At 49.4% G+C, this 21,961-nt stretch overlaps 1 protein-coding gene across 1 annotated transcript in view; it reads left to right on the plus strand.

Annotated features, from left to right (window-relative positions):
- The window catches only part of AHNAK (AHNAK nucleoprotein), an 18,585-nt gene extending 1,859 nt beyond the window's left edge, over nt 1-16,726 (plus strand). Inside the window, exon 3 of the mRNA XM_007462157.1 lies at nt 20-16,726. Coding sequence (XP_007462219.1) covers nt 20-16,726 — 16,707 coding nt within the window. The remainder of the gene's footprint in view (nt 1-19) is intronic.
- Nucleotides 16,727-21,961: the final 5,235 nt, after the last annotated feature.

Raw genomic sequence — 21,961 nt, forward strand, 5'->3', positions numbered from 1 at the left:
GGGGCGTGTGTTTCCGCAGAGCGGGGATGACGAGGAGTACCAGCGCATCTACACCACGAAGATCAGGCCTCGGCTGAGGTCAGAGGATGGAGTGGAAGGCGAGCCTGGGGAGACCCAGAGCCGCACCATCACGGTGACTAGGAGGGTCACAGCCTACACCGTGGATGTGACAAGCCGCGAAGGAGCCAAGGACATCGACATCAGCGGCCCTGAGTTCAAGATCAAGATTCCACGGCACGAACTGACTGAAATCCCCACTGGGGATGTGGAGACCCAGCCTGGGAAGACAGTGATCAGACTGCCCTCGGGCTCGGGGGCACTGTCCCCCACCACAGGCTCCACTGTGGACATCCAAGCAGGGTCCATTTCCACTTCAGGACCAGAGCTCCAAGGTGCTGGCCACTCGAAGGTCCAGGTCACTGGGCCTGGGATAAAGGTGGGAAGCCCGGGTGTTAGTGTCAGTGCCAAAGGCTTGGACTTTGGTAGCAAAGGAGGGGTCCAAGTTCCAGGGGTGGACGTTTTGTCTTCTCTTGGGGGTGGGGCAGCAGAGTGGCAGGGCCCAGCTCTTGAGAGTGGCAATGATGGGAAAATTAAATTTCCCTCCATGAAGCTGCCAAAATTTGGTGTCTCAACAGGGCTTGAGGGTCAGGCCCCAGAGGCAGGGTTGAGTGTTTCTACCCCTGAATTCTCTGTGGGGCACAAAGGTGGCAAGCCAGGCTTGACCATTGGCAAGAACATCCAGACCCCTCAGCTAGAAGTCAGTGGTCCCTCTGCCAGTATTAAGGGGCTTGAGGGAAAGCTGAAGGGCCCCCAAATCACTGGGCCATCCATTGAGGGTGACCTGGACCTGAAAGGTACCAAGCCACAGGGGAGTTCAAGGGTGGACATCTCTGTGCCCCAAATCGAGGGCAGCATCACTGGCTCCAGGGTGGAAGTTCAGACTCCTAACATTGATATTCATGGGCCAGGGGGCAAACTGAATATGCCCAAGGTGAAGGCCCCCAAATTCTCTGTATCAGGTTCTAAGGGAGAGGGAGCTGGCATTGATGTGACACTTCCTGGGGTCTCTGGGGATGTTGGCCTGCCTGAGGTTGCTTCTGGGGGACTGGAAGGGAAGATGAAAGGTCCTAAAATCAAGACTCCTGAAATGATTGTTCAGACACCTAAAATCTCCATGCAGGATGTGGATCTGAGCCTCAGGTCCCCTAAACTGAAAGGAGACATTAGGGTTTCTGCTCCTGGGGTTCAAGGTGATGTTAAAGGCCCTCAAGTGGCAGTTAAAGGCGCCAAAGTGGACATAGAGACACCCAGCCTAGAGGGGACTGTGACTGGCCCCAAGTTTAGTGGTCCTTCTGGGAAAGAAGGAACCAGCAGGATCTCTATGGCAGACATAGACTCAAATGTGGCCGCACTAAAGGTGAAAGGGGGTGTGGATGTCATGCTTCCAAAAGTAGAGGGGAAAGTCAGTGTCCCCGAAGTTGATGTCAGAGGCCCCAAAGTGGATGTCAGTGCCCCAGATGTGGACATTCATGGTCCGGACTGGAACCTGAAAATGCCCAAGATGAAAATGCCCAAGTTCAGCACTCCAGGAGTTAAAGGGGAAGGGCCAGATGTAGATGTGAATCTCCCCAAAGGTGATGTCAGTATTTCAGGGCCCAAGGTCAGTGTGGAAGCCCCAAATGTCAACATAGGGGGCCTGGTGGGCAACCTTAAAGGCCCTGATGTTCAGCTGCCTGAAGTGAGTGTCAAGACACCAAAGATCACCATGCCTGATGTGGATTTGCATGTGAAAGGCCCAAAGGTAAAAGGAGAGTATGATGTAACAGCAACAAAACTTGAAGGAGAGCTGAGAGGCCCCAAAGTGGACATTGCTGCCCCTAATGTGGACGTTCATGGCCCAGACTGGCACCTGAAGATGCCCAAGATGAAAATGCCCAAATTCACTGTGCCAGGGTTCAAAGCAGAGGGCCCCGAAGTGAATGTAAACCTGCCTGAGCCTGATGTGGACATTTCTGGGCCCAAGGTAGATGTCTGTGCTCCAGATGTGAGTATTGAGGGACCAGAGGGGAAATTGAAAGGACCCAAGTTTAAGATGCCTGAGATGAATATCAAAGCCCCGAAGATCTCCATACCAGATGTGGACTTACATTTGAAAGGCCCTAGTGTAAAAGGAGAATATGATGTCACAGTGCCGAAGGTTGAAGGTGAGATTAAAGTTCCTGATGTTGAACTTAAAAGTGCCAAACTGGACATTGATGCTCCAGATGTGGACATTCACGGCCCAGACTGGCACCTGAAGATGCCCAAAATGAAAATGCCCAAGTTCAGCATGCCCGGCCTCAAAGCAGAGGTCCCAGAAGTGGATGTGAGCCTGCCCAAGACTGACATTGACATCGCTGGACCCAAGGTGGATGTTGAACTTCCAGATGTGAATATTGAAGGACCTGAAGGAAAGCTGAAGGGTCCCAAGTTTAAGATGCCTGAGGTGAATATCAAGGCCCCCAAGATCTCCATGCCTGATGTAGATTTGCATATGAAAGGTCCCAAGGTAAAAGGGGAATATGATGTTACAGTGCCAAAGCTGGAAGGGGACCTGAAGGGGCCAAAGGTAGACGTCAGTGCCCCAGATGTTGGAGTTCACAGTCCTGATTGGAACCTAAAGATGCCAAAGATGAAAATGCCCAGATTCACCAGGCCCAGCCTTAAAGGAGAGGGCCCAGAATTGGATGTGAGCCTGCCCAAGGCTGATGTGGACATTTCTGCACACAAGGTAGATATTAGTGCTCCAGATCTGAGCCTTGAAGGACCAGAAGGGAAGTTGAAAGGCCCTAAATTTAAGATGCCTGAGATGCACTTCAAAGCTCCCAAGATGACCCTGCCAGATGTTGACATGGATTTTAAAGGACCCAAAATGAAAGGGAATCTAGATATGTCTGCACCAAAAATAGAAGGTGAGATGAAAGCTCCACATGGGGACATCAAAGGTCCCAAAGTAGATGTTAAAGCACCAGATGTGGAAGTTCAGGATGCAGACTGGAGTCTGAAAATGCCCAAGATGAAAATGCCTAAATTCAGCATGCCAAGCTTCAAAGGCGAGGGCCCAGATGTGGACATGAAACAGCCCAGAGCTGACATTGATGTCTCAGGACCCAAGGTGGATATTGAAGTCCCAGATGTGAGCCTTGAGGGGCCAGAAGGAAAGCTTAAGGGTCCCAAGTTTAAGATGCCTGAGATGCACTTCAAGGCCCCCAAGATCTCCATGCCTGATGTAGACTTACACTTGAAAGGCCCCAAAGTCAAAGGGGATGTGGATGTGTCTGTGCCCAAGACAGAAGGTGAAATGAAAGTGCCAGATGTGGACATCAAAGGCCCCAAAGTGGATGTTGATGTCCCAGATGTGGACGTTCAAGGCCCCGACTGGCAGCTGAAGATGCCCAAGATGAAAATGCCCAAGTTCAGCATGCCCGGCTTCAAAGGAGAGGGCCCTGAAGTGGACGTGAACCCGCCCAAGGCTGACATTGATGTCTCAGGACCCAAGGTGGACATTGAAGCCCCAGATGTGAGCCTGGAGGGGCCGGAAGGGAAGCTCAAGGGTCCCAAGTTTAAGATGCCTGAGATGCACTTCAAGGCCCCCAAGATCTCCATGCCTGATGTAGACTTACACTTGAAAGGCCCGAAAGTGAAAGGGGATGTGGATGTGTCTGTGCCCAAGATAGAAGGTGAAAAGAAAGTGCCTGATGTGGACATCAAAGGCCCCAAAGTGGATGTTGATGTTCCAGATGTGGGCATTCAAGGCCCCGACTGGCACCTGAAGATGCCCAAGATGAAAATGCCCAAGTTCAGCATGCCTGGCTTCAGAGGAGAGGGCCCTGAAGTGGATGTGAACCTGCACAAGGCTGACATTGATGTCTCAGGACCCAAGGTGGACATTGAAGCCCCAGATGTGAACCTTGAGGGGCCAGAAGGAAAGCTTAAGGGTCCCAAGTTTAAGATGCCTGAGATGCACTTCAAGGCCCCCAAGATCTCCATGCCTGATGTAGACTTACACTTGAAAGGCCCCAAAGTCAAAGGGGATGTGGATGTGTCTGTGCCCAAGATAGAAGGTGAAATGAATGTGCCAGGTGTGGACATCAAAGGCCCCAGAGTGGATGTTGATGTCCCAGATGTGGATGTTCAAGGCCCCGACTGGCATGTGAAGATGCCCAAGATGAAAATGCCCAAGTTCAGCATGCCTGGCTTCAAAGGAGAGGGCCCTGAAGTGGATGTGAACCTGCCTAAAGCTGACATTGATGTCTCTGCACCCCAAGTTGAGACTGAAGCCCCAGATATGAGCCTTGAAGGTCCAGAAGGGAAGCTCAAGGGTCCTAAGTTTAAGATGCCTGAGATGCACTTCAAGCCTCCAAAGATCTCCATGCCAGACATTGATTTAAACCTGAAGAACCCCAACTTGAAAGGTGATGTGGATGTTTCTCTGCCCAAAGTTGAAGGGGGTCTGAAAGGGCCAGAGGTTGACATCAAAGGTCCCAAAGTGGACATTGATGTCCCCAACTTGGATGTTCATGGCCCAGACTGGCACCTGAAGATGCCCAAGATAAAAATGCCCAAGATCAGCATGCCCGGCTTCAAAGGAGAGAGCCCTGAAGTGGATGTGAACCTGCCTGAAGCTGACATTGATGTCTCAGGACCCAAGGTGGATGTTGAAGTTCCAAATGTGAATATTGAAGGTCCAGATGCAAAACTAAAAGGTTCTAAATTTAAGTTGCCAGAAATGAATATAAAGCCTCAGAAGATACCCATGCCTGATGTTAGTCTGCATTTGAAAGGCCATAAAATGAAAGGAGATTATGATGTTACGGTTCCAAAAGTAGAAGGAGAGATTAAAGTTCCTGACATTGACACTGAAGGTACAAAAGTAGACATTAACGCACCAGATTTGGGAGTTCATGGTCCAGACTGGCACCTGAAGATGCCCAAGATAAAAATGCCCAAGATCAGCATGCCTGGCTTCAAAGGAGAGGGCCCAGAAGTGGATGTGAACCTGCCCAAGGCTGACGTTGATGTCTCAGGACCCAAGGTGGACATTGATGTTCCAGATGTGAATATTGAAGGTCCAGAGGGGAAACTAAAGGGTCCCAAGTTCAAGATGCCAAGCATGCATATACAAACACACAAAATCTCTATGCCTGATGTTGGACTTAATCTGAAAGCCCCTAAACTGAAAACTGATGTAGATGTTTCTCTTCCCAAAGTGGAAGGAGACTTGAAAGGTTCTGGAATTGACATAAAAGCCCCTAAAATGGATGTGGATGTTGGTGATATAGATGTTGAATGTCCAGAAGGAAAGCTTAAGGGTCTCAAGTTTAAGATGCCTGAGATGCACTTCAGAGCCCCCAAGATCTCCATGCCTGATGTGGACTTAAACTTGAAAGGCCCCAAAGTCAAGGGGGATGTGGATGTGTCTGTGCCCAAGATAGAAGGTGAAATGAAAGTGCCGTATGTGGACATCAGAGGCCCCAAAGTGGACGTTGATGTCCCAGATGTGGACGTTCAAGGTCCCGACTGGCACCTGAAGATGCCCAAGGTGAAAATGCCCAAGTTCAGCATGCCTGGCTTCAAAGGAGAGGGCCCCGATGTAGATGTGAACCTACCAAAGGCTGACATTAATGTTTCTGGCCCCAAAGTGGACATTGATACTCCTGATTTGGATATTGAGGGGCCAGAAGGAAAATTAAAAGGTTCTAAATTTAAGATGCCTAAGTTGAATATCAAAGCTCCCAAGATATCCATGCCAGATGTGGACTTGAATTTGAAGGGACCCAAACTGAAAGGAGAGATGGATGCTTCTGTGCCAGAACTAGAAGGTGATCTCAAAGGTCCGCAAGTTGATATCAAAGGTCCTAGTGTGGATGTGGAGGTGCCTGACGTTGATCTGGAATGTCCTGATGCAAAGTTGAAAGGCCCTAAGTTTAAGATGCCAGACATGCACTTCAAAGCCCCCAAGATTTCCATGCCTGATGTAGACTTACACTTGAAAGGCCCCAAAGTCAAAGGGGATGTGGATGTGTCTGTGCCAAAATGGGAGGGAGATTTGAAAGGTCCCTGTGTGGATGTGGAGGTTCCTGATGTTGATCAGGAATGTCCTGATGCAAAGTTGAAAGGACCTAAGTTTAAGATGCCTGAGATACACTTCAAGGCCCCCAAGATCTCCATGCCAGATGTGGACTTACAAGTGAAAGGCCCCAAAGTCAAAGGGGATGTGGATGTGTCTGTGCCCAAGATAGAAGGTGAAATGAAAGTGCCAGATGTGGACATCAAAGGCGCCGAGTTGGACGTTGATGTCCCAGATGTGGACGACCAGGGCCCCGACTGGCATGTGAAGATGCCCAAGATGAAAATGCCTAAATTCAGCATGCCTGGCTTCAAAGGCCAAGGCCCAGATGTGGATGTGAACCTGCCCAAGGCTGACATTGATGTCTCAGGACCCAAGGTGGACACTGAAACCCCAGATGTGAGCCTGGAGGGGCCGGAAGGAAAGCTTAAGGGTCCCAAGTTTAAGATGCCTGAGATGCACTTCAAGGCCCCCAAGATCTCCATGCCTGATGTGGACTTAAACTTGAAAGGCCCCAAAGTCAAAGGGGATGTAGATGTGTCGGTACCCAAGATAGAAGGTGAAATGAAAGTGCCCGATGTGGACATCAAAGGCCCCAAAGTGGACGTTGATGTCCCAGATGTGGATGTTCAAGGCCCCGACTGGCACCTGAAGATGCCCAAGATGAAAATGCCCAAATTCAGCATGCCTGGCTTCAGAGGAGAGGGCCCTGAAATGGATGTGAACCTGCCCAAAGCTGACATAGATGTCTCAGGACCCAAGGTGGACATTGAAACCCCAGATGTGAGCCTGGAGGGTCCAGAAGGAAAGCTTAAGGGTCCCAAGTTTAGGATGCCTGAGATGCACTTCAAGGCCCCCAAGATCTCCATGCCTGATGTGGACTTACACTTGAAAGGCCCCAAAGTCAAAGGGGATGTGGATGTGTCTGTGCCCAAGATAGAAGGTGAAATGAATGTGCCAGGTGTGGACATCAAAGGCCCCAGAGTGGATGTTGATGTCCCAGATGTGGATGTTCAAGGCCCTGAGTGGCACCTGAAGATGCCCAAGATGAAAATGCCCAAGTTCAGCATGCCTGGCTTCAAAGGAGAGGGCCCAGAAGTGGATGTGAACCTGCCTAAAGCTGACATTGATGTCTCAGGACCCAAGGTGGACATTGAAGGCCCTGATGTTAACATTGAAGGACCTGAGGGAAAGTTGAAAGTTCCTAAGTTCAAGATGCCAGAGATGAACATCAAAGCCCCCAAGATCTCCATGCCTGACTTTGATTTGCACCTGAAAGGTCCTAAGGTGAAAGGAGATGTGGATGTTTCTCTGCCTAAGGTGGAAGGTGACCTAAAGGCCCCTGACGTTGACATCAAAGGCCCCAAAGTGGACATTGATGTTCCAGATGTGGACGTTCACGGCCCAGACTGGCACCCGAAGATGCCCAAGATAAAAATGCCCAAGATCAGCATGCCTGGCTTCAAAGCAGAGGGCCCAGAAGTGGATGTGAACCTGCCCAAGGCCAACATTGATGTGTCAGGACCCAAAGTGGACATTGAAGGCCCTGATGTTAACATTGAAGGACCAGAAGAAAAGTGGAAAAGTCCAAAGTTTAAAATGCCTGAAATGCATTTTAAGACTCCAAAGATACCCATGCCAGATATTGATCTTAATCTAACAGGTCCAAAGATGAAAGGAGATGTGGATATCACATGCCCCAAGGTAGAGCGAGATTTTAAAGGACCTGAAGTTGACCTCAAAGGACCCAAAGTGGACATTGATGTCCCTGATGTGGATGTTCAAGGCCCAGACTGGCACCTAAAGATGCCTAAGATGAAAATGCCCAAGTTCAGCATGCCTGGCTTCAAAGGAGAGGGCCCCGAAGTGGATGTGAACCTGCCGAAGGCCGACATTGATGCGTCAGGACCCAAAGTGGACATTGAAGGCCCTGATGTTAGCATTGAAGGGCCAGAAGGAAAGTTGATGGGTCCTAAGTTCAAGATGCCTGAGATGAACATCAAAGCCCCCAAGATCTCCATGCCCGACTTTGATTTGCACCTGAAAGGTCCTAAGGTGAAAGGAGATGTGGATGTTTCTGTGCCTAAGGTGGAAGGTGACCTAAAGTCCCCTGAAATTGACATCAAAGGCCCCAAAGTGGACATTGATGTCCCTGATGTGGATGTTCAAGGCCCAGACTGGCACATGAAGATGCCTAAGATGAAAATGCCCAAGTTCAGCATGCCCAGCTTCAAAGGAGAGGGCCCAGAAGTGGATGTGAATCTGCCCAAAGCTGACATTGATGTGTCAGGACCCATGGTGGACACTGAAGGCCCTGATGTTAATATTGAAGGACCAGAGGGAAAGTTGAAAGGTCCTAAGTTCAAGATGCCAGAGATGAATATCAAAGCCCCCAAGATCTCCATGCCTGACATTGATCTTAATCTGAAAGGCCCCAAAGTGAAGGGTGATGTGGATGTGTCTTTACCAAAAGTGGAAGGTGAGCTTAAAGTTCCTGAAGTTGACATCAAAGGCCCCAAAGTGGACGTTGATGTCCCAGATGTGGATGTTCAAGGCCCCGACTGGCACCTGAAGATGCCCAAGATAAAAATGCCCAAGATCAGCATGCCTGGCTTCAGAGGAGAGGGCCCAGAAGTGGATGTGAACCTGCCCAAGGCTGCCATAGGCATCTCAGGACCCAAGGTGGACATTGATGCCCCAGATGTGAATATTGAAGGTCCAGATGCAAAACTGAAGGGTCCCAAGTTCAAGATGCCAGAGATGAATATCAAAGCTCCTAAGATATCAATGCCAGATTTGGACCTTAATCTTAAAGACCCTAAAATGAAAGGAGAGGTGGATATTTCACTTCCAAATGTAGAAGGTGACTTGAAAGGGCCTTCTCTTGACATCAAAGGCCCGAAGATAGATGTAGATGTGCCAGATATTGATATTCATGGCCCAGAAGGCAAATTAAAAGGTCAAAAGCTGAAGATGCCTGATATGCATGTAAACATGCCCAAGATCTCCATGCCAGAAATTGACCTGAATTTGAAAGGCTCAAAACTTAAGGGAGATGTTGATGTTTCTGGACCCAAACTGGAAGGTGACATTAAAGTTCCCAAGTTAGATGTAAAGGGCCAGGAAGTGGACATTTCTGGTCCTAAGCTCAATATTGAAGGCAAGTCAAAGAAATCTCGTTTTAAACTTCCCAAATTTAATTTTTCAGGCTCCAAAGTTCAGACACCTGAGGTAGATGTCAAAGTCAAAAAGCCAGATATTGATGTAACAGGTCCAAAAATTGACATTAATGCTCCTGATATTGAGGTCCAAGGAAAAGTGAAAGGACCCAAGTTCAAAATGCCTTTCCTGAGTATTTCATCTCCTAAAGTGTCTATGCCTGATGTGGAGTTAAATCTGAAAGGTCCTAAAGTCAAAGGAGACTTAGATGTTGCAGGTCCTAATTTAGAAGGTGATTTTAAAGGACCCAAAGTGGACATTAAGGCACCAGAAGTTCATCTTGATGCACCTGATGTGGATGTTCATGGTCCAGAATGGAATTTGAAAATGCCCAAGATGAAAATGCCCAAGTTCAGTGTGCCCGGCTTAAAAGCAGAAGGGCCAGATATGGCTGTGGATCTGCCAAAAGGAGATATCAACATAGAGGGTCCCAGAATGGACATTGAGGGCCCAGAAATCAATGTGGAAGGTCTAGAGGGAGGCTTAAAAGGTTCCAAATTCAAGATGCCTGATATGAATATCAAAGCTCCCAAGGTCTCCATGCCTGATGTGGACTTACACTTGAAAGGCCCCAAAGTCAAAGGGGATGTGGATGTGTCTGTGCCCAAGATAGAAGGTGAAATGAACGTGCCAGGTGTGGACATCAGAGGGCCCAAAGTGGACGTTGATGTCCCAGATGTGGATGTTCAAGGCCCTGACTGGCACCTGAAGATGCCCAAGGTGAAAATGCCCAAGTTCAGCATGCCTGGCTTCAGAGGAGAGGGCCCCGAAGTGGATGTGGACCTGCCCAAAGCTGACATTGGTATTTCTGGCCCCAAAGTGGACATTGATGCCCCAGATGTGAGTATTGAAGGTCCAGATGCGAAACTGAAGGGCCCCAAATTCAAGATGCCAGAGATGAACATCAAAGCTCCCAAAATGTCCATGCCTGACCTTGACTTTAACCTGAAGGGCCCCAAACTAAAGGGTGATGTGGATGTGTCTTTGCCAAAAGTGGGAGGTGACCTCAAGGCCCCTGAGGTGGACATCAAGGGCCCCAAAGTGGACATTGAAACTCCTGATATTAACATTGAAGGCCCAGAGGGGAAATTGAAGGGGCCCAAATTCAAGATGCCAGAGATGCACCTGAAGGCGCCCAAGATCTCCATGCCTAACATTGATTTAAACCTGAAGGGGCCCAAGGTGAAGGGTGATATAGATGTTTCCCTTCCCAAGACTGAAGGAGATCTGAAAGGCCCTGAGATTGACATCGAAGGTCCCAAAGTGGACATTGATGTTCCAGATGTGGATGTTCAAGGCCCAGACTGGCACCTGAAAATGCCCAAGATAAAAATGCCCAAGATCAGCATGCCCGGCTTCAAAGGAGAGGGCCCTGAAGTGGATGTGAACCTCCCCAAGACCAACATTGATGTGTCAGGACCCAAGGTGGACATTGAAGGCCCTGATGTTAACATTGAAGGACCTGAGGGAAAGTTGAAGGGTCCTAAGTTCAAGATGCCAGAGATGAACATCAAAGCCCCCAAGATCTCCATGCCTGACTTTGATTTGCACCTGAAAGGTCCTAAAGTGAGAGGAGATGTGGATGTTTCTGTGCCTAAGGTGGAAGGTGACCTAAAGGCCCCTGACGTTGACCTCAAAGGCCCCAAAGTGGATATTGATGTCCCAGATGTGGACGTGCATGGCCCAGACTGGCACCCGAAGATGCCCAAGATAAAAATGCCCAAGATCAGCATGCCTGGCTTCAAAGGAGAGGGCCCAGAAGTGGATGTGAATCTGCCCAAGGATGACGTTGATGTCTCAGGACCCAAGGTGGATGTTGATATTCCAGATGTGGATATTGAAGGTCCAGATGTGAAACTGAAGGGCCCCAAGTTCAAGATGCCTGAGATGAACATCAAAGCCCCCAAGATCTCCATGCCTGACTTTGATTTGCACCTGAAAGGTCCTAAGGTGAAAGGAGATGTGGATGTTTCTCTGCCTAAGGTGGAAGGCGACCTAAAGGCCCCTGAAGTTGACATCAGAGGTCCCAAAGTGGACATTGATGTTCCAGATATGGACGTACACGGCCCAGATTGGCACCTGAAGATGCCCAAGATAAAAATGCCCAAGATCAGCATGCCCAGCTTCAAGGGAGAAGGCCCTGAAGTGGATGTGAACCTGCCCAAGGCTGACATTGATGTCTCAGGACCCAAGGTGGACATAGACACTCCTGACATTGATGTTCATGGTCCAGAAGGGAAACTGAAGGGCCCCAAGTTTAAAATGCCTGACCTGCACCTCAAGGCACCCAAGATCTCCATGCCTAACATTGACCTGAATCTGGAGGGCCCCAACGTAAAGGGTGATGTGGGTGTTACTCTGCCCAAAGTTGAAGGTGACCTCAAGGGCCCTGAAGTTGACGTCAGAGGTCCCAAAGTGGACATCGATGTCCCAGATGTGGACGTGCACGGCCCAGACTGGCACCTGAAGATGCCTAAGGTGAAAATGCCCAAGATCAACATGCCTGGCTTCAAAGGAGAGGGCCCAGAAGTGGATGTGAACCTGCCTAAAGCTGACATTGGTGTCTCAGGACCCAAGGTTGACATTGATGTTCCAGACGTGAATATAGAAGGTCCAGATGCGAAACTGAAGGGCCCCAAGTTCAAGATGCCAGAGGTGAACATCAGAGCTCCTAAGATCTCCATGCCTGGCATTGACTTAAACCTGAAAGGACCCAAAGTAAAGGGAGATGTGGATGTTTCCCTGCCTAAGATGGAAGGTGACCTCAAGGGCCCCGAAGTTGATGTCAAGGGCCCCAAAGTGGACATTGATGTCCCAGATGTGGACATTCACGGCCCAGACTGGCACCTGAAGATGCCTAAGGTGAAAATGCCCAAGTTCAGCATGCCTGGCTTCAAAGGAGAGGGCCCCAAAGTGGATGTGAACCTGCCTAAGGCTGACATTGACGTCTCAGGACCCAAGGTGGACGTTGATGTTCCAGATGTGAATATTGAAGGTCCAGATGCAAAACTGAAGGGCCCTAAATTCAAGATGCCGGAGATGAACATAAAAGCCCCTAAAATCTCCGTACCTGACCTTGACTTTAACCTGAAGGGCCCCAAAATGAAGGGTGATGTTGATATCTTTCTGCCCAAAGTTGAGGGTGATCTCAAGTCCCCTGAGGTGGACATCAAGAGCCCCAAACTGGACACTGACACTCCTGATATCAATATTGAAGGTCCAGATGGAAAACTGAAGGGGCCTAAATTTAAGATGCCAGAGATGAACATTAAAGCCCCCAAGATCTCCATGCCTGACTTTGACTTAAGTCTGAAAGGACCAAAGGTAAGGGGGGATGTGGACTTTTCACTGCCCAAGGTAGAAGGCGATCTGAAAGGGCCAGAGGTGAACATTGAAGGTCCTGAAGGGAAACTCAAAGGACCCAAATTTAAGATGCCTGATGTCCATTTTAAAACCCCACAAATCTCTATGAGTGACATTGATTTGAACTTGAAAGGACCTAAGATAAAAGGAGATTTGGACACTTCCATCCCTAAACTGGAAGGAGATCTGAAAGGCCCCAAAATAGATGTTAAAGGCCCTAAGCTGGACATAGACACTCCTGATTTTGACATTAATGGTCCAGAAGGGAAACTGAAGGGCCCCAAGTTTAAAATGCCTGACCTGCATCTCAAGGCGCCCAGGACCGGTGTGCCTGGCTTCAAAGGAGAGGGCCCTGAAGTGGATGTGACCCTGCCCAAGGCTGACATTGATGTCTCAGGACCCAAGGTGGACATTGATGTTCCAGATGTGGACATTGAAGGTCCAGATGTGAAACTGAAGGGCCCCAAGTTCAAGATGCCAGAGGTGAACATCAAAGCTCCTAAGATCTCCATGCCTGGCATTGACTTAAACCTGAAAGGACCCAAAGTAAAGGGAGATGTGGATGTTTCTCTGCCTAAGGTGGAAGGTGACCTCAAGGGCCCCGAAGTTGATGTCACGGGCCCCAAAGTGGACTTTGATGTCCCAGATGTGGACATTCACGGCCCAGACTGGCACCTGAAGATGCCTAAGGTGAAAATGCCCAAGTTCAGCATGCCTGGCTTCAAAGGAGAGGGCCCCGAAGTGGATGTGAACCTGCCTAAGGCTGACATTGACGTCTCAGGACCCAAGGTGGACGTTGATGTTCCAGATGTGAATATTGAAGGTCCAGATGCAAAACTGAAAGGCCCCAAGTTCAAGATGGCGGAGATAAATATCAAAGCTCCCAAAATCTCCGTGCCTGATGTCGACCTGGATTTGAAAGGATCCACAGGCAAAGGAGATTTCGATGTGTCTGTCCCTAAGATTGAAGGGACTTTCAAAGGCCCAAAAGTAGACCTTAAAGGTCCAGGTCTGGATCTTGAAGGTCCTGATGCCCAACTCAGTGGCCCACATTTGAAGATGCCCTCACTGGTTATATCTGCCCCTAAAGTAACTGCGCCTGATACTGATTTGCATCTCAAGGCACCCAAAATTGGAGTTTCCGGTCCCAAATTAGAAGGCGGTGAACTGGACCTCAAGGGACCCAAAGTTGATTTAGAAGCTCCAAGCTTAGATGTACACATGGAGAGCCCAGATATTAGCACTGAGGGGCCAGATGTGAAAATTCCCAAATTTAAGAAACCCAAGTTTGGGTTTGGGGCAAAAAGCCCCAAAGCTGACTTCAAATCACCTTCGCTTGATGTGACAGTTCCTGAGGCAGAGCTGAATGTTGAGGCTCCTGAAATTAGTGTTGGTGGCAAGGGCAAGAAAAGTAAGTTTAAAATGCCTAAAATTCACATGAGTGGTCCTAAAATTAAGGCCAAAAAACAAGGATTTGACCTGAATGCTCCTGGAGGTGAGATTGATGCCAGCCTCAAGTCTCCCGATGTAGATGTCAACGTTGCAGGGCCAGATGCCTCACTTAAAGTCGACGTGAAATCTCCCAAGACCAAGAAACCTATGTTTGGAAAAATGTACTTTCCAGATGTAGAATTTGACATTAAGTCACCTAAAATTAAAGCTGAACTTTCCCTCCCTGGCCCCAAAATGGGGGGTGAAATCCAGGCACCTGATCGGGATATTTCCTCACCAGAGATTAATGTGGAAGGTCCTGACATCAAACTGAAGGCTCCCAAGTTCAAGGTGCCAGGTGTGGATGTCTCAGGGCCAAAAATAGAGGGAGACTTGAAAGGCCCCAGGGTGCAGGCAAACTTGGATGCATCTGACATCAACATTGAAGGCCCAGATGCTAAAGTCAAAGCACCGTCATTCAGCATTGCTGCCCCTCAAGTCTCCATCCCTGATGTGAATGTTAACTTGAAAGGACCAAAGATAAAGGGTGATGTCCCCAGTGTGGGACTGGAAGGACCAGATGTAGATCTGCAAGGTCCAGAATCGAAAATTAAGTTCCCCAAGTTTTCGATGCCCAAGATCAGCGTCCCTGGTGTGAAGATGGAGGGTGGGGGAGCTGAGGTCCAGCTGCCCTCTCTAGAAGGAGGCTTGAGCGCACCAGATGTTAAGCTTGAAGGGCCCGATGTGTCTCTGAAAGGGCCAAAAATAGACTTGCCTTCAGTGAACCTCTCTGCGCCAAAAGTCTCTGGACCTGACCTTGACCTGAACTTGAAAGGACCAAGTTTGAAGGGAGGCTTGGATGTATCTGTTCCCAGCATGAAGGTGCATGCTCCTGGGCTTGACCTCAGAGGTGTCAGTGGAAAGGTGAAGGTGGAAGGTGATGGTGTGAAAGTGCCTGGAATTGATGACACAGCAATGCTTGATGTCGGTGCGCCAGATGTGACCCTGAAGGGACCAAGCCTGCAGGTAGACCTGGCTGTCTCTGGTGACATCAAGTGTCCTGAATTATCAGTAGGTGCTCCTGATCTAAGCTTGGAGGCACCTGAAGGTGGTATCAAACTTCCGAAGATGAAGCTGCCCCAGTTTGGCATCTGTGCTCCAGGGTCTGACTTGGACATCGGCGTCAAGGGGCCACAAGTTGCTGGAGAGCTAAAGGGGCCCGGCATAGATTTGAACCTCAGAGGCCTGAACCTGAAAGGGCCTCAGATCTCTGGCCCTCAAATCTCAGCACCAGATGTGGACTTGAACTTGGAAGGACCAAAAGCAAAAGGCAGCCTCGGGGCCAGTGGTGAGATGAAAGGCCCCACGGTTGGAGGAGGTCTTCCGGGCATCAGTGTTCAAGGCCTAGAAGGAAACCTCCAAATGCCTGGAATTAAGTCATCCATATGTGAGGTGGAGCTGCCAGGTGTGAATGTGAAACTCCCAACCGGGCATATTTCTGGTCCTGAAATCAAAGGTGATCTGAAAGGTTCAGGAATAGGTTTCCACGGGGCCTTTCCTGACATTGGCATGAAAGGGCCTTCCTTTAACCTGGCATCTCCTGAGTCAGATTTTGGTGTCAGCTTGAAAGGCCCGAAAATCAAAGGAGGCGTGGATGTTTCAGGGGGTGTCAGTGCCCCAGATATCAGCCTGGATGAGGGGCATGTGAGCGTCAAAAGTTCCGGGGGGGAGTGGAAAGGACCCCAGGTCTCCTCTGCTCTCAACCTGGATGCACCTAAGTTTGCTGGAGGACTTCATTTCTCAGGACCAAAGGTAGAAGGAGGTGTCAAAGGAGGCCAGATTGGACTTCAGGGTCCTGGGCTGAGCGTGTCTGGGCCTCAAGGTCACTTGGAAAGCGGATCTGGAAAAGTAACATTCCCCAAGATGAAGATCCCCAAGTTCACCTTCTCTGGCCATGAGCTGGTTGGCAGAGAAGTAGGGGTGGATATTAACTTCCCTAAAGCGGAGGCCAGTGTCCAGTCTGGTGCCGGAGAGGGCGAGTGGGAAGAGTCTGATGTAAAACTTAAAAAGTCCAAAATCAAAATGCCCAAGTTCAACTTTTCCAAACCTAAAGGGAAAGCTGGTGTCACCGGCTCACCGGAAGCCTCCATTTCAGGGTCCAAAGGTGACTTGAAGAGCTCCAAGGCCAGCCTAGGCTCTCTGGAAGGAGAGGCAGAAGTCGAAACATCATCGCCCAAAGGCAAATTCTCCTTATTCAAAAGTAAGAAGCCACAGCACCGCTCAAATTCCTTCAGTGAAGAAAGGGAGCATTCTATCCCTCCGGGAACTTTGGAGTTCGAAGGTGGGGAAGTGTCGCTGGAAGGCGGGAAAGTCAAAGGGAAACATGGGAAGCTGAAATTTGGTACCTTTGGTGGATTGGGGTCAAAGAGCAAAGGTCATTATGAGGTGACTGGGAGTGATGATGAGGCAGGCAAGTTACAGGGGAGCGGAGTGTCCTTGGCCTCTAAGAAGTCCCGACTGACATCTTCTAGCAGTGACAGTGGGACTAAAGTTGGCATCCAGCTTCCCGAGGTGGAGCTGGCAGTTTCCACAAAGAAAGAGTAGCAGGCCTCTGTGTGTGTGTACATATATGTATAAAAATACATCAGCCTTGGGTGTGTTTGTATATGAACTCCAAAGAGAAACACGCCACTGACAGCCTCAGCAGTAATGCAAACATCTGGCCTCTGGCAGGGGCAAGCGCTGAAAAGACAAGCGCCTTTAGGCTCCTCCTGGAGCTTTACAGATAGGTAAAGAGTTCTAAGTTCTTCGTTCAGCCCGTGTGCAAAGTCAACAGTATTTGCCTTAAGATTTCAGGTTTTCTTTTTTGCATTGAACGCTGAGAGCTCCTGTTTACTAAGCAAGCTTTTGTGTTTATTATCCTCATTTTTACTGAACATTGTTTAGTGTTGGGGTCATGGAAACCCACTTTTTCATTGTAATGACTTTTGGGGCTTATGTTAGTCAGGGTGGGGGGTGGAGAAGGCAGTAGAGGGGGGCCAGACCTTCATTTCTCCTACCGTCGGATCTACTCAAACAGGAAACACCCAAAGATGGCTGAGAGGAGCCGCCAGGCAGGGCATGTGGGTGTTTCTAGAGCTCTTTAGCGTTGCTTTTTCTTCCCCAGGGGTAGCGGTCCCAGCCCGTTTGGTGCTCACGGTGAGAGGGAATTTAGAATCTGTTTGCAAATTAGCCAACCCACCAACTCAACACGAGGGCCTTCCATTCTGTGTGTTGTAAGAGAAATGTTTTCTTTGTGATCACCACGTTCCTGATATTAATTCTGATTTCTTTTAACAAATGTTATCGTGATTAAGAAAATTTCCAGCACTTTAATGGCAAATTAATTGAGAATGTAAGAAAATTGATGCTGTCAAGGGCAAATAAAGCTGTTTATTAACCCGGATGTCCTGTGCCTTTTATATTCTGTAATGGGAGGATGAAGCCTAGGGAGGCTGCACATCCAGCCCTGACAGGTCAGACTGGGTCCACTCAGTGGCATTGCTAGTTGCATTAGTGGGTGATGGGAGGGATTCTTTGCTTCTCGATTCTCATGGTGAGGCTGGTTGCACCATTGCTGAGAAATCAAGAGAGGCTGGGCACACTGGCAGCCCGAGCCCCAGGACCTGCCCACCAATTTGGCATCCTCAGATAGGAATATACGATTCAGAAATGGTTCAGACATGAATGGAAGAAAAGGCCTATTGGAATGGCAGAAAGGGATCTGGCCGTGGGTCACAGGCCTGCCAGCTATTCCAAACTTGGCTGTAGGTTTTCTGGCTGGCCTCGTTACCTGCCCTTCTGGGCCTCAGTTTCCTCTTTGAAATAAGGGTGCTGATCTCGAATCACGTCTTTATGCTTCCTTCTAGTCCACGTGGGCGCTAAACTTTATGAAAAATCTCTTCTGACAGAAGTCCCCTCCCCCACCCCCTTTTTTCTGGCCTTCCCTTGAGGCGTGCAGGATCTTAGTTCCCCGACCAGGGATCGAACCCACGCCCCCTGCATTGGGAGCACGGAGTCTTAACCACTGGATCGCCAGGGAAGTCCGAAAGTCCCTTTTTGATTTACAGCTCTAGACAATACAGAGTGGGGGGACCTTCTAGAAACTGGCTTCTGATGTTGGTCATTGCTGGGCAGAGGGCAGCGCCTTCTTAGGCCAAAATGATCCAACCAAGCTCATCCCCCTTGCCATTCCCCGGAGTTGCTTCCTTTCTGCCAGTGGAAGCAGATCTGTACCTCTCCCATCAGCCCTGGAGCGGAGATACCAGCTCCAGCCCCCTCCTGCCCTCTCCAGAGCCAGCTTATCTGCGGGTCTCAGCGCAGAGTAGTGGGATCTCTTGCCCAGCGTGAAATCCACCTGCCCTTGCTTGGATTTCAGACGGGCCTTTGCCAGCTTCATCCACTCCTGCCTCAGCCAGCAGAGCCTGTGTCCCTGGGGGGTTTTGGAGCTCACGGGTGGCTCTTGGTTTTGGAAAGAGATAGGTAGCAAGGGAGGTGCCTGATCCCCTGTGGCTTTTTAAAAAATTTTTTTAAAATTTTATTTATTTATTGAAGTCTAGTTGATTTACAATGTCGTATTAGCTTCAGGAGTACAGCAAAGTGATTCGGTTTTATATAAATAAATAAATAAATATTCTTTTCCAGATTCTTTTCCCTTATAAATTATTACAAAATATTGACTATAGCTCCCTGTGTTATACAGTAGGTCCTTGTTGGTTATCTGTTTTATATATAGTAGTGTGTATCTGTTAATCCCATACTCCTAATTTATCCCTCCCACAGCCCCCGTGGCTTTTTAAAAGCTGATTTTGTGAATTGGGCAAGAGTTTCCTCACCCATAAAATAGGGGTAGCGTCCACAGGACCAGAGTCTGTCTGTTCAGGTATTTGGGTTGTCTGCTGTGCAGGGGCATCGCATTTAAGGGTATAGCATTCATGTCACAGCCATGTTTGTTTATTGAGAGCATGAGGGTGGGCATGGAGTCCTAGAGAGGTGGGTGTGAGCCCCTGCACACACACTGAAAAGCTAGAGTGTGCACACGCCCACTGGCACACGTGCCTACACGCAGCTGCCTTCCGTCCTAACCAGGTCTGGGCATCCCACAAGTGTGCTTCTTTCAACCACGGCTCAAATCCCAGTTCTCCGTTCTGAAGCTGATGAGTGTGGAGTGGGACAGAGTGTGCAGATGTGTGGTCCTGGCGTCTGGAGGTGTGATAAGTGGGTGACAGTGCAGTGCAATTGTGTACACAGCCAGGGGGATGCCCACTGGGACGCTGGAAAGATCTCCCAGGCAGAACTACCCAGGTTGTCCAATAATATGGCAATTAAAAAATTTTTTCTTTAGCTTGAGGAAGGGGTGATGTACACTAGTGCGGCCCTCAGCGTCCATTCATTCAACAAGTACTTTTAGAGCATCACGTGGTTAGATGCTGTCCCTGCCCCCCTGGTCTCAGAATCCTCCTCTCCTGACCTCCACAGACCAAATGAGGTGATGGGTGTGGGACACTGGAACACTGGAAATACACACGTGTAAGTGACGCTTCTACCAGGGATGATGAAGATGATGGTCATGTTTCCTGGACTCTCAGGGTGAGATCTCATTGGCTGGGACAGTCAGGGGTAGTGGGTCAGATGGATCAGGAACATGGCAACGGGCCGTTCAAATGTGAGAAACTTCCCAGCTGCCCTCCTCCCACATCAGGCCCAGGCTGGAGGCAGTGACCACAGGACAGGAGCCCTCCCTGCTGCAGTGACTGTTACCACTGGAAGGGGGAACATGGAGGAGGTGCCAGGGGGTGGAGACGCATGTGGAGGGCCCATCCCAGCGAGATTTCCTTCGCTTGTTCTGCCCACCCACTCTCAGTAACCCCCTTCCTCCGTTCTTCCCGACGCCTTCTCACCGCCTACCTGATGGGGATGGTCCAAGTTATTCCCCAAAGTCCTGCAGGGCCCAGATTCAGGAGGTCTTAATACTCTGAGGTCCCAGTTCCTGCATTTGAGGGCGGGAGTGGTCTCAGGAGACCTGGAGGGGGCTGGGCTGGGCTCCTCTGGGTCCTTCCTTGGAGTTCCAGCACGGAGCCACAGCAGGGCCTGCAGCCTGACAGTGCACCTTGCTTTAAGCAGTGTGACTGACGGTGGGCGTGGCTAAGGGGACATTTGGCAAATTCGATTCTTTTTTTTTTTTTTACTTCTTTTGGCCACACCCCACGGCATGTGAGATCTTAGCTCCCCGACCAGGGATCGAACCCCAGCCCCCTGCATTGGGAGCGCAGAGTCTTAACCACTGGACCGCCAGGGAAGTCCCCAATTCAATTATGTTGAAATGCACCCCATGCTCACAAAAGGCAGTGTATGTTTTTCACCAACTCAAACTCATTTCTGTACGTGTCAGGGCCCCTACAGGAAACGTTCATGAAGACAACTCAGCCACAGAGAATTTAATGGTGGTTGTTTGTGCAGTAGGTGGGCCAGGACCAAGCAGCCAACAAGGGGTGGTGAGACCCCCAGGGACAGCGGGAGGCTGGTGCTACCCCTGGGCCTGAAGGGGCCTGGGAAGGGATGGTATTCCTGGAATCTAGCCATGAGCGGCCACAGCATCTGCCAGAACTGCCCCTGCCATGCGAAGCAGGAATAAGCACCCTGACCTTTCCTTCTGCTGGTGCCTTGCGCTGGAGGGCAAGTGAGCCCAGGTCTTTTTAAAAAAAAAAAAAAATTTATTTATTTGGTTGTGCCGGGTCTTAGCTGCGGTAGGCGGGCTCCTTAGTTGCAGCATGTGAACTTAGTTGCGGCATGCATGTTGGCTCTAGTTCCCTGACCAGGGGTCGAACACGGGCCCCCTGCATTCTAAGTCTTACTTACTGCGCCACCGGGGAAGTCCCGAGCCCAGAACTTGCGGGTAGAGGGATCGGCCTTCCGGAGGCACAGAGCAGGGCAGAGAAGCAGGGAGAAGGGGTCTCAGGGTGGATGGTGAGATAGAGAACGACCAGGACCATGCCCTCATACTCATTTTTCTGTTTGGCAAGTGTGACTTTCTATGTATTGAGGTTTCTTAAAATAGCCCACAGTTATGTGGGATGTATCTAAGGTATGATCATAAAGTAATATGACAATTTTTGTTTTAAACAAACACAGGAGGTGCTACACTTACTGCTGTGAAAATTTTACTGTTAAGAATATTTTTGTCCCCTGTCTTTTGGAACTGCTGTCAACATCACTTGTGCATTAAAAAAACGTAACAATTTCCTTGGGGAAGCACGAATCGTCCTCTCTTGAGGCCTGCAAATAGCCAAAGGGCCTGGAAGATCCTCCAGGGTTCCCAGCACAAAACCCTGAAAAGACCACCAGCCTGGGAGTCAGTGGGATTCTCCATGACCCTGAACAAGTGAAGGCCCCTCTTTGAGCCTCGGTTTACTCATTTGTAACATGGATAAGGCATGCATTCTCTAAGGCCCTTGCCAGTTCCAATAGTCTATGATCTTTTCAGAAGCAAGGCTGGTTAATTAGGTGGATGGGGCTGTTTGGGGTCAAAAACAAGGCATGATTATAATGTAGTGCAACTAATTTTCCCATGTGGCTGGTAAACCAACTCAAATGTTTTGAGCAACAGCACTGTTGAAATACTGCTATGTCTCTAGTGGCCCAAAGCCAAGGCACTGCGCCCCCAGGACTTTGCATGTTGCTGGCACGTGCGTCTCATTTCTCAAGTCCCATCTTAGCTCTCTGGCATTGCGTGTTAGCTGTGACGTGAGAGATGCTGCTCAGCTTGTAACTGACGTTCCTTTTTTTTTTTTTTTTTTTTTT

Source organism: Lipotes vexillifer, unplaced genomic scaffold (assembly GCF_000442215.2).
Source record: "Lipotes vexillifer unplaced genomic scaffold, Lipotes_vexillifer_v1.1 scaffold1129, whole genome shotgun sequence".
NCBI lineage: Eukaryota > Metazoa > Chordata > Mammalia > Artiodactyla > Lipotidae > Lipotes > Lipotes vexillifer.